Source organism: Schistocerca americana, chromosome 3, assembly GCF_021461395.2.
Source record: "Schistocerca americana isolate TAMUIC-IGC-003095 chromosome 3, iqSchAmer2.1, whole genome shotgun sequence".
Lineage (NCBI taxonomy): Eukaryota > Metazoa > Arthropoda > Insecta > Orthoptera > Acrididae > Schistocerca > Schistocerca americana.
Genome location: NC_060121.1, coordinates 375,147,369 through 375,164,144, shown reverse-complemented (window position 1 = coordinate 375,164,144; position 16,776 = coordinate 375,147,369). Strand labels below are relative to the sequence as shown.

At 38.2% G+C, this 16,776-nt stretch overlaps 1 protein-coding gene across 1 annotated transcript in view; it reads right to left on the bottom strand.

The window, feature by feature from the left end:
- The window catches only part of LOC124607058 (condensin complex subunit 3), a 186,449-nt gene that overhangs the window by 18,052 nt on the left and 151,621 nt on the right, over positions 1-16,776 (bottom strand). The window contains exons 18-21 of the mRNA XM_047139234.1: positions 14,133-14,450; positions 13,430-13,528; positions 13,035-13,136; positions 416-514 (exon numbers count right to left, since the gene is read on the bottom strand). Of these exons, the coding sequence (XP_046995190.1) occupies positions 416-514; positions 13,035-13,136; positions 13,430-13,528; positions 14,133-14,450 (618 nt within the window). The remainder of the gene's footprint in view (positions 1-415; positions 515-13,034; positions 13,137-13,429; positions 13,529-14,132; positions 14,451-16,776) is intronic.

Here is a 16,776-nt window from a genome sequence, read left to right as displayed (position 1 = left end):
ATTCTATTGCAAACCCAAGGAAAATGCTCTATGCAATCTTATACATGGACTCACCTAACATACTGACTCCTTTGTTTCAGCAAGAAATGAGACTTAAGTATAGCATGCCATGGAACAGGGCATGAGAAGAGAAATATTCACCTCTTCAAATCTGACAATTAAAGAAAGTGACATCCTGATACATAATTTTGGACTTGGTAGAAGATTTTGAACCTGTCATTTCCATGTAAGCTCTTCAGTGAATTCTAACTTTACTGTACATAATATCTCAATTCAGACTGGAATGTCAATTTTAATACAACTGAAAGCAGGACACATTATAAATCTAAGTATTTTTTATGGTTTGAAGAAAGACAGTACCTGATCTTAATATATAAGAGGCATATTGCAAAGTGTTGATTTGTTGTTAACTTACAGTCTCCAATGATTTTAGTTTGCTAGCTCTGGTTTCTCTTCCAGTGACTTTCTGTCCATTGACATCAGAAAGATTAGATTCCAAGGTTTTCTTCCGTTGCTATGACAAAACAAAAAACTTTGTATTAACAGTACAGAGGCCATGTAGGTACGTGTGGTGAACAGTTAAGGTTGTGTCACAAGATAGGATCTACAGATGTCTCCAGTCACAGAAAATTTATGTGGCACAAGAAAAGGGTAAGTTATGAATGGATATGAACTTCTGCCTCTGTAGCGCTAATAAGCGTAAGGTAGAAAATATTAATTTAACTAATTTTCCTATAAAACAGGAAATGGGAATAAAATTATAACCACACAGGTTGGTTTATTTTGTGTCTATAAGTTTACAGATTATGTGTAATATCATATTACGAAATCATGCTTGTTCTGAAACTTCCTGGCAGATTAAAAATGTGTGCCAGACCGAGACTCGAACACGGGGAACTTTGCCTTGTGCGGGCAACTGCTCTAGCATCTGGGCTACCCAAGCATGGTTCACGATCCATCCTCACAGCTTCAATTTTGCCACTACCTTCCAAACTTCACAGAAGCTCTTCTGCGAACCTTGCAAAAGCACTCCTGGAAGAAAGGATATTAGAAGACATGGCTTAGTCACAGCCTGGGCAATGTTTCCAGAATGAGATTTTCACTCTGCAGCAGAGCGTGCACTGATATGAAACTTCGTGCGCTGAAATGAAACTTCGTGGTAGAGCGAAAATCTCATTCTGCATGTGTTCTGCTTGAAGCAAGAGATTTGGCTTTTGTACGGATGCAACCATTAAACAGGAGATTCGGCTTTCCTGTAAGTCATTTTGACAAGGCAGCTCAGGTGGGCATTACCATCCTTTTTTTTTTCCCCAAAGCTAGTAGTAGGTCTGATGGTTTGCACTGTTGGGGCTTGTCGCACAGCATGCAATAAGAGAGGTCACATCTCTGTGATTTGCCAGAACAAGCGAAGTGCCTGCCTCATTATTTGGCATGTTCCAAATTACAGCACTGTAACCTGAACAAAGCCTACTCAACAACAAGCTATTCATAATGCTATAGATTCAACAGCAAGAAGCTAGATTTCATGTCAGCATAGAAGCGTTCATCACTCATATAAATTTGGATACATATTTTTGCCCAAGTTCACCACCACTGTTCCCAGCTCTATGACAATTTGTCATGTATGATAACCATCAGATTTTATAAATGATCTATTCCAGGGAAAAGTATAATACAAACAGGTTCTCCATACAGTGCCCCTCATTGTTGTAAATAGGCTGGCAGCAGAAAACGTATCCCCTCTTCAGCTTTTCAATTTCAGACAAAGTAAATATGGTTTCCAGTGTCATTTCTTTCCAGTAAACTGATTGTATCCACAATGACACTTATATTCTTGTCTACACTAGGATCTGTACAGAAAGTTCATGTAATGCTTAAAGAATGCAAGCTAAGTTTGTTCTGTGTGGCACCATTTTGTTTTTACGATAAGCCAACGTTAAGTACCAAGTCAGGGTGGTGTGATTTTTTAATGTCCAGCAACTAGCCCTCATAACTAGTAATTGTAAAGAAGCTAAATAGTGCGCTCTATTTACGCAGCATCTATAAAGCAATAATGAACACCCAGTCACACATCGACAAATTTATGACTCTAAACATGGTGTAAATTCTAACAGAATTACTGGGCAGTGAGTACTTTTTCAACGTTGGTGTAGGCGATACATTCCGTTATCATTTTAAAAATCCTCACAATAATCAATAGTAATAAATAATACTCCTCCTGGTAGGTACCAATAATAGATATTCCCTTTGGGTATAGCCAGCGTTCCCGTATTATTCTGGAGATTCTTACAACAAATAACAGAACAAATTGTTCTACATGCAAATCACGTTGATGATCAAGTAGCAACAGGAGTCTCCTTAGAAACATTTACAAAATCTACATTATTCAATGTTTTGAAGAATTCAAGTTTACATTTCAAATTGGATAATTTCTTTTTTATCATACAAAGTACCAAGAATAAACACTGAAAAAGATGGTGTTCTACCCACAACAAACCATGAGGAGATGAGAGAGAAAAGCTGAGTCCTGCAAAACAAATGAATTTAAACTCTCAGATAAATATAAACTGCTGTGCCAAGTTCATTCTACGAGCCACCCAAGTCATTCATCTTTAGTATTGGCTGCCAACATCTCCCAGTATCCCATTGGTGCAGTGCTGGTGCAAATGCACCATGACAGCCAGCAACTCACAGTGTACATGTCAAAAATGTTATCCACATCATTATAAACCCACCCAGCAGCACACAAATGCCGTTATGCTTTCCCCAGTTACTTCTGATCTTAATATAACATTCAATGCTCATGAAATCTCATGTATTTGAGCTGATAAGGCTGGAAATAGGCTCTTCAGCTCTTGAATTGCAGGAGCCGACAGTAGAGACATCACATTGCAAAAAGAATGTAATTTCATGAATGGGAGTTTTACAGAAGCCAACCAAAATTTATGCTTATCAACTAGCTCTCCTGTTTGTTGTATCTGTTGAGGTTACTGGACAAGGTGATAAACATAAAGAGCAACAGCAATTACACTAACTATATTTACTTAACCCAGAGGTTGTGTTAATGTTTATTTTCTCTGCCTTTTTAGCTAATAACACTCTGACGGACAGCAACTAACATCTGCCACAATTTGTTTACATTGTTGTTAAAATAACCACCTTAAAAACTGATTTTTATTCATACTAAAATGAGGGTTTTGGATGAGAAATCACATACTCTTTGCAGCTGTTTAAGAATAAGATGTATTTTTTAGGGGACACAAAATTCTGAGAAATCCGATGTGACACTAAACTCTCTTCCAGGCATTCCAATAGTGTTCAGAATTCACACATCTGCAAATGGCAAAGACAAGAGTGCCCATTATATCAAAATGTCAGTGAAGCATTCACAATGTATTCTCTGGCAAAACAAGTGTGTAGGAAACACACACTCAGCTGTAGACAGCAAAACTTTTGGAACTGTTAAAACACTATTGTCTGCTGACATGTAGTGTTGATCACCCCAGGCAAAGTTAGTGCAATACACCTGGTAGTGAACTCTGGAAGACTGTTCAAAGATGGTAGTCTTCATCCATTTTGTTTAGAAACGCCCTTGTGCATGTAATTACATAATAAAACTATATGCAATGGCAAGTGTGATCAGCCTGATGTAGAGGAAGGTCACAATGAGGGAAAAAGGATACGAATTTACTGTAGAATCTTTATTTTGTTTTTAATTCCCTATCTTCATTGTTTCAGTTTGCTAAGTCACATAAAAAATGTAAGTTTTTGGTCTGTGATTATAAAATACTGATCATATGCTCAAACTCATTCATTCGAAACTGAATTGTCCTTTGCAAGGAGCTGGGAAAATTAATTGCAAGTATACAAGCTGAGCAAGCCCTTGTTGCAGTACACTGAAACATGCGTATTAGAAAGTAATTTTCCAAGAGCTGCACAGAAGAACAGATGGGACTATAATTCAAGTTTAAACATTGACTGCCATGATGGTGCAAAAATTCTGAAAATGTTGTGTAGTAGAACTCAAGAAAATGGGATTCAGAAGTTCACACAGCTTTATAACTATCAAAGGTGGTATGCACATGCACTGGACAATCTTAGAATTGTTTGGATAATTTTATTTTTTCCCTTTCAATGAACAACCTCATCAACACAAAAAAATAAAAAAAGTATCATGGTGTAGTTTGCAGCAGTATATACATTCAGAGTGTGTGAAAATTAATCTGAGAGTGATAAATACAATAAATCAATCCACCCTCCCCTCTTTTTTTCTGCACTGTAATGAGTAGCTGGTCTGATAAATCTGCACTGCACCATGTGACAATCATCTGTGAAACAGTCTTTACTCTACTGCTGTTCATGCTGGGCAAAGGAGATGGATGTGAACCTAGAGGCCTTTATTCCTGTGTTCTACCACAAAAACAATTTTTGTGATGTGAGGAAAGAATATTATATTAATGTGGATATTTTCCTCTTCTTTATTACTGATGTGTAGACACAGATACAGTGCCTTTAAAATTATTTTGAGCCTTGCAATTTAATGAAAACAGGCAGCCACAAGAAGTCTTTCAATTGGCACTCTTTGTTGGAGCACATGCATCTGCACATTTACTGTCTCTATACATGTACTAACGACATTGCCAACCTGGCAGTTTCAGCATATTGCATACAAAACGTCAACACTGCTGCCCTGCACCCCCTTAGTCTACCATTTTGAACAGACCCGTAAAAAGCATAGCATCAAGCAACCAACTTGATTTATAAATCAACAGACTGCGACTGTGATGATGGCTCCTCAAAGGTACTCCTATTAGGCGTTGCTGGCACAGCAGCATGCTGATAAAAATTAATGGATGCTGAACTTATCCTCACGAAAGCAAATAAAGTTATGCAGCACACACAAGCCATTATTTTACTATTGTTACAATACAATCCTTGTTTTATGCGGCTGACCCCTCAAACACACTAAATTTGGCTGTTAACATCCTGACAGTGCATTTGACACTTCTTATCTGTACATATTTGAAAACTAGATATTGCATAATTCAACAATTTTCGGAAATGGCTACGTTAAGTATGATAGTAAAGGAGAAAGTATCTTCCACAATGAGGTAGTAGAGAAATAGCTCATCATTCGAATTTCCTGGCGAAGAAGTACGATATGGAAAATTCAGTTTATGTTCTTTGAGCTATCAACCAAATGAAGAGTGGTAAAATATCACTTTGTTGTTGTTCTTTCCATGATTCCCGCCATCGGTCAGCATAAACATCCCATAAGCATCTGCGACAGCCATCACCACAATTGAAAAATAACCTTTGTAACTTATGGCTCGAGATTATTTGATAGTCTGGCAATTCCACAACTCGGCATACTGATCTGCAAAAACTTTCCACATACATTGATCCTGAACAGGCATAAATAATGAATGCAGACAAATCCAGAAATCTTCAGATGTTGATCAAACAATGTTATTGATGACACCTTTTTCTCTGTAAAACTGAAGAGCTAGGTCTTGAAAGCTGCCTGCTGAAGCCAAATACCTGCAATGATAGTTAATGAGTATTTGTGAGACGTTGTATTAGAAATTAATATAGTAATACAAATTACTGGAAAATTTGCACAACTTCTACATGTTACAACCCCGCTAACTTATATGACCACAAACATGTCATGTTTTGCAAGTACAGAAACAGATATAAACTTAAGTCATTTTTAAGGACATATCTTCTTTGTATTTGCTTCAGTTTGCATTAATTTCAAAACAGATTTGTCACAAAGAAAGGAAAACATCAGCACTTCTTTTGGAAGGTTGTTGAAGCCTCAGAAATCTGTCTAGGAAAAACTGAAGAAACCCATTATTTGTCACCCCTCTACCCCAACCTATCGTTCTTTCACTTTAACACGAAGGGGCCTTCCTCTTCTGGAAATGTACCAAACAAGTAAAATATGGACAGTATGGGAGCCTCTAGTGAACAACTGACTACCACAGAAACTCAAATTGGCACGTTGTGATACATTGGAAGAAATATGTGATGTGGTTGAATATGACACGGTAAAATTAAACTTCCCTCGGAGGCAGAAGACAATAGGAAAGATGTCAACAAAGTATTTGCCAACTGACTGAAAAAAACGTGAAAATATACTAGCAGTCCCTCATTGATGATGCTGAATGGGTGACTTTAGCCTATGCTCTCTGATTTCAGGAAACTTTACGACATATAAAAGAACTGAAAGCTAAATTCCTGTTACTTCTGAAAGAGCAGCTGGATGAAGCCAAGGAGGACACATTAGGCTTGTCCTTATCATTGTGGGGTTCTTCGAGTTCTTCAAACACATTGTCTACCCCTACGCAGAGTTCACCATCCACTATGATGCTGTTGATGACAATTTATCTCACTTCAAATGCATTAGTGTTTTTTCTGACTACCACCCCAGATGAATCTTATACCACCTTGTGAAACAGAACAGCTGTCCCCTTATTAATTTGTAAGCATTATTTATATTCATTACATCCTTTGTTTCAATGACTGCTTCATAGCCTGTGCCATATGGATCCTTCTCATCAACACCACCTTTTCTGAATTGCGCAAGTGGGAACTTTCCCTGTAACAATCCTTGCCTCCTCGACCTTCGTTAGACATTGTCCTCACCCATCCAGCCCCTTTCCTGTTCCCATTCCAGCACTACACAGTGCTCATTCCACCCATTCTTTTTACTTCCTCCTTGTCCACTAAGCCCCATCCCGTCCCCAACCTCCGTCTAACCTCCCGACTGCACGTAGGTGCCCTACCCTCTCTCCACCTCGCCCCTATGCACTCCCCAGCACTTCATTCTCTGCCACCCCTGCTCTACTAACCCTCCGCCTACCTGCACCAGCCACGTCCTTACCCCCACCCAGTCACCATTCCCATCATGCACTGGTGCTAATGCTTGCAGAGTGGCTTCAGTTGCCTGAGACTGCAATCGTGTGTGAGTTGTATTTGCACGTGTGTGTGTGTGTGTGTGTGTGTGTGTGTGTGTGTGTGTGTGTGTGGTCTATTTTTGACGAAATCCTTACTCGCCAAAAGCTTTATTTGTGACAGTCTTTTGTTGTGGCTATTTGAAACTCAGCATCTCCACTTTATGATGAGTAGCAACTTTCTTTTTCATGCTATTGTTTTTTACATATGTGCCATAGTGAATGAAGTAACTTTCTATGTGGTCTTATTTAAAAATAAACCTAGTGACCTTGTACACCTGCATCCAGTTACTTTATTCTACTGGTAATGTGAATACAGGGTTATAAATACAAAATCAAACAGGGGTAATGCAGGAGTAGGTTTAATAATGGATAAAAAAACAGGAATGTGGGTAAGCTATTACAAACAACATAGTGAACGCATTATTGTGGCCAAGATAGACGCGAAACCCATGCCTGCTACAGTAGTACAAGTTTATATGCCAACTAGCTCTGCAGATGATGAAGAAATTGATGAAATGTATGATGAGATAAAAGAAATTATTCAGATAGTGAAGGGAGACGAAAATTTAATAGTCATGGGTGACTGGAATTCAAGAGTAGGAAAAGGGACGGAAGGAAACATAGTAGATGAATATGGATTGGAGCTACGAAATGAAAGAGGAAGCCGCCTGGTAGAATTTTGTGCAGACCATAACTTAATCATAGCTAACACTTGGTTCAAGAATCATAAAAGAAGGTTGTATACATGGAAGATCCCTGGAGATACTAAAAGGTATCAGATAGATTATATAATGGCAAGACAGAGATTTAGGAACCAGGTTTTAAATTGTAAGACATTTCCAGGGGCAGATGTGGACTCTGACCACAATCTATTGGTTATGAACTGTAGATTAAAACTGAAGAAACTGCAAAAAGGTGGGAATTTAAGGAGATCGGATCTGGATAAACTGAAAGAACCAGAGGTTGTACAGTGTTTCAGGGAGAGCATTAGGGAACAATTGACAAGAATGGGGGACATAATACAGTAGAAGAAGAATGGGCAGCTTTGAGAGATGAAATAGTGAAAGCAGCAGAGGATCAAGCAGGTAACAAGTCGAGGGCTAAAAGAAATCCTTGGGTAACAGAAGAGATATTGAATTTAATTGATGAAAGGAGAAAATACAAAAATGCAGTAAATGAAGCAGGCAAAAAGGAATACAATCATCTCAAATATGAGATCGACAGGAAGTGCAAAATGGCTAAGCAGGGGTGGCTAGAGGACAAATGTAAGAATGTAGAGGCATGTATCACTAGGGGTAAGATATATACTGCCTACAGGAAAATTAAAGGGACCTTTGGAGAAAATAGAACCACTTCTATTAATATCAAGAGCTCAGATGGAAACCCAGTTCTAAGCAATGAACGGAAAGCAGAAAGGTGGAAGGAGTATATAGAGGGTCTATACAAGGGCGATGTACTTGAGGGCAATATTATGGAAATGGTTGGTTGATTGGTTGGTTGTTTGGGGAAGGAGACCAGACAGCGTGGTCATCGGTCTCATCGGATTGGGGAAGGATGGGGAAGGAAGTCGGCCGTGCCCTTTCAGAGGAACCATCCCGGCATTTGCCTGGAGTGATTTAGGGAAATCACGGAAAACCTAAATCAGGATGGCCGGACGCGGGATTGAACCGCCGTCCTCCTGAATGCGAGTCCAGTGTCTAACCACTGCGCCACCTCACTCGGTCGGAAATGGAAGAGGTCGTAGATGAAGATGGAATGGGAGATATGATACTGCATGAAGAGTTTGACAGAGCACTGAAAGACCTGAGTCGAAACAAGGCCCCCAGAGTAGACAACATTCTATTAGAACTACTGACAGCCTTGGGAGAGCCAGTCCTGACGAAACTCTACCATCTGGTGAGCAAGATGTACGAGACAGGCGAAATACCTTCAGACTTCAAGAAGAATATAATAATACCAATCCCTAAGAAAGCAGGTGCTGACAGATGTGAAAATTACCGAACTACCAGTTTAATAAGCCACGAGTGAAAAAAGGTTACACGAATTTACAGACGAATGGAATAACTGGCAGAAGCCGACCTCGGGGAAGATCAGTTTGGATTGCGTAGAAATGTTGGAATATGTGAGGCAATACTGACCCTAAGGAAAGATTAAGGAAAGGCAGACCTACATTTCTAGCATTTGTAGACTTAGAGAAAGCTTTTGACAATGTTGACTGGAATACTCTCTCTCAAATTCTGAAGGTGGCAGGGGTAAAATACAGGGAGCGAAAGGCTATTTACAATTTGTACAGAAACCAGATGGCAGTTAAGAGTCGACGGGTATGAAAGAGAAGCAGTGGTTGGGAAGGGAGTGAGACAGGGTTGTAGCCCATCCCCGATCTTATACAACCTGTATATTGAGCAAGCAATAAAGGAAACAAAAGAAAAGTTCGGAGTAGGTATTAAAATCCATGGAGAAGAAATAAAAACTTTGAGGTTCGCAGATGACATTGTAATTCTGTCAGAGACAGCAAAGGACTTGGAAGAGCAGTTGAATGGAATGGACAGTGTCTTGAGAGGAGGATATAAGATGAACATCAACAAAAGCAAAACGAGGACAATGGAACGTAGTCGAGTTAACTCGGGTGATGCTGAGGGAATTACATTAGGAAATGAGACACTTAAAGTAGTAAAGGAGTTTTGCTATTTGGGTAGCAAAATAACTGATGATGGTCGAAGTAGAGAGGATATAAAATGTAGACTGGCAATGGCAAGGAAAGCATTTCTGAAGAAGAGAAATTTGTTAACATCGAGTATAGATTTAAATGTCAGGAAGTCATTTCTGAAAGTATTTGTATGGAGTGTAGCCATGTATGGAAGCGAAACGTGGACAATAAATAGTTTAGACAAGAAGAGACCAGAAGCTTTTGAAATGTGGTGCTACAGAAGAATGCTGAAGATTAGATGGGTAGTCACATAACTAATGAGGAGGTATTGTATAAAATTGGGGAGAAGAGGAGGTTGTGGCACAACTTGACTAGAAGAAGGGATCGGTTGGTAGGACGTGTTCTGAGACATCGAGGGATCACCAATTCAGTATTGGAGAGCAGTGTGGAGGGTAAAAATCGTAGAGGGAGACCGAGAGATGAATACACTAAGCAGATTCAGAAGGTTGTAGGCTGCAGTAGGTACCAGGAGATGAAGCTTGCACAGGATAGAGTGGCATGGAGAGCTGCATCAAACCAGTCTCAGGACTGAAGACCACAACTACAACATCACGAAGTACATTTCATTAACCAGACTGATGACAATTCTCATGCCCTGTAACTAGATGTTTTGTATAAATCATTCTTAACTTCTCTATAGTTATTCAATGACGTTTTTCCTGTGAATGACTACTTTACTGCAAGATGTCAGACCTATTAATGCTCACACAATGTAACTCTGGTGCAATATGATCAATAATCAGTTTTTGACACAACAGAGAAGGTACTTAATTGTCTGTCACATAGTCACGCATGTGTCTGCACGATTGCTTTATGGTAACTGTTGAAAGAGGTAATCACTGGTTTTTTAATTATTTACTATTCTCCATGTTATGAACTAATCGCATATTGTCAATCTGACCATCAAGCTAGTGTTACTAATCCACAGGTGACCAAACAACTATCTCCTCATACAGAACAAACTGCCTTCTGCAATGCTGAAGGAGAGTACTCTACAACTAACTGCTGGATTCAAGTCTTAACTAAAGTCAGTATCACTCACAGAATTTCACCTCACGCAGGCCATCAGCTGAAACCATTTAAAGATATTTATTATCAAGAGTGGTAAGATGCTTACAAGTTAAAATAGAGGTCACTCTGTGCGGCAAACTGCCTCGCAGAGTTTCTACTTTTAGTTAAGCACCCAGTACAAGGTGTGGCTATAAAATAACTTCACACAAATTTTCCGTTCATGGAAACCATGCTGCAGGTCCTTCTTTGTGGGCTCCTCGATGACATGCATAGCTTTTTCTTTCGCTGCTTCAGTGGACTGAAATCTTATTCGTTTTAATGCAAATTTGGCCTTGGTGAATACATAGAAGTCACATGGCACTAGGTCACAGAAAGAAGATGGGTGGTCTAGCACAGTGATACTGTATGTCACTAGAAATCTCTCAACAGACTTTTTAGCATGAGCCAGTGTGTTGCCTTGATGCACAACCCATGACTCATTCTTCCACATTTTGGATTTTCTTTCCCCCCCTCTCTCACAGAGTTGAGCAAGAACCTCAAGGTAGTAATACTGATTATTAGTTTGACCTTCAGGGACTCGGTGAGCTACACAATATCATTCATATTGAAAATAACTACCATCATTGCTGTGAATCTTTATTCGCCATTCGAGGTTTCTTCATTGAATCGGGACCTTCCAATGCATGGATTGGCATTTAGTTTCTGCATCATCAGTGAAAACCCAAAGTTAGTCCAATATCATCACTCTCTCCCAGAAACTACGATAATTTTCAATGATATTCAAAGTATCAATACAAACAATTTCATGAGCTGCTTTTTGTTTAATTGTGAGAATTTTTGACACCAGTTTCGCACACACTTTCCTTATGTTAAATTGACTACGTAAAATCTGCCTAACACATTCTTTGCCAATTCCTAAAATTTTAGCGATTGATGAGGTACTTAACCAACAGTCAGATCGAATCAAATTATCTACTTTTTCGTATTTTTCATCTGTTTTTGATGTTGAAAGGCATCCTGAGCATGAGTCATCTTCATCATAATCTTGGACATCATGGAAATGCTTGGACCACTCAAAAGCCCACGTACATAGTAAACAGTCTTCACCATGGACTTCTTTTATTAAAGGCAGGTTTCAGCAACAGTTTTTCCAAGTTTCATGTAAAGCTGATGACAATTTGTTGTTCTATTTTTGCACTTATAATTTTTTTCTGGCAAAACAAAATAGCAGCTCTTCCACAAATGAAAGTCACTGTTACAATGATTTGTCTACGGACAACACAGATGCCACATTGGACGGAGGAGGATTCACAGCTATTGGTCTTTCATCTCTGGCATATGCGTGACATCGGTCACGTTATTTTATAGCCACACCTCATTTATTGAAAAAAAGCTCAGTATTAACACAGGTCTTTGCGACGCACTGGTAACTGTACAGTTGCAGATTGAGTAAAAACTTTTTAGGACTATAAGCTTTCCAATTATGGCCAAATAAAAAAACCGCACCATATTCCTAATGTTGCTGCTTTGCTAGCATACTTATGCAGTGCCCCATTCGCCACCAGTTCTCATGCTAGGTCTTCCACTGTTCTTATGATGGACAACTGCAACATTTTCCAGTTGAAGACACCCATGAACAAATCCATATGCAGATACGTATTTGTATTCATATGACTGCAACTGTCTTCACCCACTGCAGTGTGAAGGTGTTCTAAATGAACGGGGATTATGAAAGCTCTCATCAAACCACACTGGTTACAGAGTTGAAACACCTAAAATCAGTTTTCTGGGAGAAAGGACGTAACAATCTCCAAATCTGACACCAAAGGAGAATATGCTTCATGCTGCTGGAAAAACAGGAGTAAAACACCTATACTAATAGTGTATTTAATGTTGACGAGAAACACATTTGCTAAAACTGGAAGAATTTTCTGTAAAAACAATATCGTGCATAATATGCACAACCAAAGCTTTAAAGTCTCTGAAGGACGACCTGGTATTCAGAACGAAAGTAGTCTCCCGTATTCCGTGTGAGAAAATTTATGTAGGCCGGACCACCTGGAATATACGGGAGACGTGCACAGAACACAGGCAATACAGAAACAAGTGCCAGCCAAAATTGCCAGCTGCTGGAGAGCACTGCCTCTCTATAGGACACCGTATGAAGTATGACAGGAACAAAGTGTAAGAGCAGGCCAGCACTCTCTGTGAATGTATTTGAAAGGAATCCATTGAGTTCTAAGCTGCATATGTAAGAGCAGTTCAAGATCACTGTACGCTGGGAAAACCTAACATCAAATTTCAATGTGCGTACTGAATCGTAAACAAATGTGAGTACATTTTATCAAACTTACTTGCTGTGAAACATTTTTTTTGCTTAGGGTTTTGCTTTTCTTGCTAGCTTCAGTTTCATTACCACCCTCAGGATGATCAGCTACGACATTTTCTTCTGCGACCTGAAAACCAACAGAAATACTTTATTGAGAAATACATTATACCTTTACTTAGTTCCAACTGTCTTCAATATGCTTAGTAAAGGAAGCTGGTTATGTAAAACAGCAGTCATTCTTATTCATATAAATGCATGTGTGAATGTGTATTTGCAGTACAGATATTGTGCATTCACTTAAATTACTCTTAGAACAATTTAAATTATTTTACAAAAGTAAGTCACTTTAAATTTAAAGATATTTTCATTTAATACATCTGAGTCATAGTCTGAAGAAATTATAGATGGATATTAACTCACTTGTGGCGAAATTACTTCTGGAGAAATGTTGTTTTGATTTTCTGTCAACAATTCCTCATGAACAACAGGCAGATTACATTCACTATCTATCTCCCTTTCCTGTAATAAAAGAAATGAAGATAATGGTAAACAGAACTTATATACTAAATTAGAGATGTGATATACATATCTTGTCATTTCAAGAATTAGTCCATGGGCCCACATATTTCAGATTTCAGTAGCAACAAACTAAACTGAGAGAAAGAAACTGAAAGAATTGCTACTCTTCACTACACAGAAATCACTAACTACAATATTTTTATCTCACACACAAAATGAATCAACAAATCTGGTATGCTACAGTTAGCTCTAAAACTTCTTATTATTACTGGTGACATTTTGGACAATCACAACAAAAGTTTAACAATGACGTTACTGAAACCAACCGGCAGATAAGTTTTAGAACCCTCTACAGCACAACTTTCAATTACATCAGCAGTTCATCAAAAGTGCATTACCACGGTGTTCACTGACAAATCCCGAACGCCTCAACAGGGAGGTGGGGGAAGGTGGCAATAACCCAAAGTAAATAATTATTCATTTGTTCTCATTTTGGCAACTGTTTCTTCATGTCTGATTGATAACACACAGATATTTGGGCACTTATTGGTACAGTGGTTTCAGTTTAAAATATTCCAAATATCACTTATGCTCAAGAACTTACAGCGATGAAGTCTCCATCTTCACTATCAAGACTCAAGGCTCGTCTTGCATCTCTTATTGCAATTTCTAGGGGTGAACTCTGTGTTTTCCTAGTTTTCTTTTTTCTGTTTGTAGTGGCATCTGCAGTGCGTCTTTTTCCCTCTTCCTCACTCATTTCACCATCTGAGCCACCACTGAGTGAGAGAAGATCATTGCCTTGTGGGTGTTCCATGTTTCCATTTACTTCACCACCAGTCAATTTTGATTGGGAGTCAGGACCTCTTTCCAAAATTTGCTCAAACTTCTTCACATAATTTATTAGTGACTTCTCAAGAACAACCTGAAAATATAAATAGCAGAAAATAGTTCACATAAATGTGCAACTATCTACAATTTGCACCAAACTATAGCTGAAACAAATAGTTTTTAAGAAAATATATTTGCTGCACTAAAGTAAACAGCATTAGGAAAACACTGAACACAACAGCAAACAAATATTTTTTAATAATAATAATGCTGTGACAAGAACAAAAAGATGGAAGAGGGGGAGGAAGAAAAAATGACTCTACTTAATTAGTAACAAGAAGAATTTATGATCTGTAAGTGACCACAAATTTGTTCAATTACTTTCATCTCAGACTGTAAATCTGACTATCCCAAACATGCTGAAACAGTTTTTATAATATGTATCCATTGAAGCTAACTTGGGAAAGACTTTTGAAAGACTGTCTATATATACCCTACCTAGATTTTCTTTTTTTTAACTTAGAGATCATCTACAATGTCTGAATTCCAATCCTCTACAATCTTTGAATTCAGATCATATTTTCAGTAAAGGGCTTCTATTCAACTTAAAAATTTAGATATCATTTTATTTTCCCCTCTGTATCACTTCTACAGATGTGACATTATCTGCTTTGCATTAGACCCACAATACACACCCAGGCACACTGCATGTGTCAAGATAGCAAATGTTACGTAAACAATTCATAGGAGTGAAACTCATTCGTAGCCTCTGAAACCAATATAGAAGACATTAGTAACCTGATGACAGTCTGTGGAATACAGACAATACAAGCTACTTCAATTGTCACTTACATTCAGTAGGATAAAAACACCAATACTCAAATTTTCATGGGAACTTGACAATCGTTTCAATAAACAGGGCTCCATATGCTAATTTTGAATTATTTGTGAACAATTTGATGGGCTGCTTAACTATTTAACTTCCAAGCAGAAAGATGCAATATTAAGTAGCTAAATGGGTTCTCCACTTCACTTCATACAATCCAGCTCCCCTCATACAATTTGCACCTAGAGTTATGGCAAACAGCAGCTCTGCTACTGACAACATTTTTACACTGAGACTGCGAAGTGTTAGTTTAATTCCTATAGTTAATGATTTGTCAACAGTGGTAATCCTCCCCCCCACTCCCCTTGATGCAATAATTTATCAACAGCCGTATGTATTTTAGAAATTTATTTTATTTTATGAACTTCTATGTGCTACCAGTTTTGGCACTATATTGATGTCATCTTCAGGCCCCTGTACAATGAATAGAAGAAATGTAGAAATGTACTATTATAAAAAAAATAGAACATACGTTAACAACTGACAGGTATCATGTTAACTATGTAAGTGGCTCAAAAAACATATTGTATATCACTAAAACTATATGTAACATTAGGGCACATATGCCTCTGCCTATGTCATGATGTTGTTAATAGTTTTCACTGTTTTACTCGAATATAGCACGATATAGGCCATGCAACACATCAAATGTACTGCATACTATTGCATGTCCAGGGGAACAGAGGAAGAACTTTTTTTTAAATAATACTTAACTAATACAAATAACAATAAAATAAATTAAAATACAAGAATATACGACAACCACGGCAGAATACATAAGTTACATATGTGTGGTCTACGTAGTATTATGTGTGGTACGACAAACAGCTGCCGCAATATTAACGATAAAAAGCATAAAAGAGTTTGTCTTAAAACTCAATTGCATTCACGAAGTAAACCAATGCAGTCGTACTGTAAAATCATCAAACACCTGGTCGTCCTAGGCACTTCATTAGGACCCTTATGTACGACAACCCCACATTGTGCTGAGTGGATTAATGCAACACCAGTAGCTGCCTCATATAGTCATGGTTACAAAGAAGATTCTCAATCTCTGTACATAAAAAAATGTTTATCTCCCTACATGTAAGTCCCATACAATTATGCAGAATTATACCAAGTGGAATCAACTGAATAAAAAGGAAAGGAAGAAAAAGAGAAATATAGGAGGCCACCTATATGTCTGAACATGAAACTCAAAAAGAAATGGATACAATCCCTAAGGCTAAGGGTATCACCTATAACCATGATGATAAAGGTAAACTTCATGTAAAATTAATTTTTTTTTTAATTTTTGGGACTCAAAGGGTTAAATTAAATAAATTGTACACGTCTGATATCTTTGCACATTTCAGAGACCTCTCTCAGCAGGATCCGTGGAAGAAAACAAATGTAATGGAATCTAATGTCATGTCTAACATTATATCAAAGGACACTATTGAAAGTCCCAAAAGCGGGTGGTATCAGAGTGGTCGACACAGCAAATAATAAGTGAATCAGCCAGATGAGTGTGGCAAGATGGAGACTTTATCAG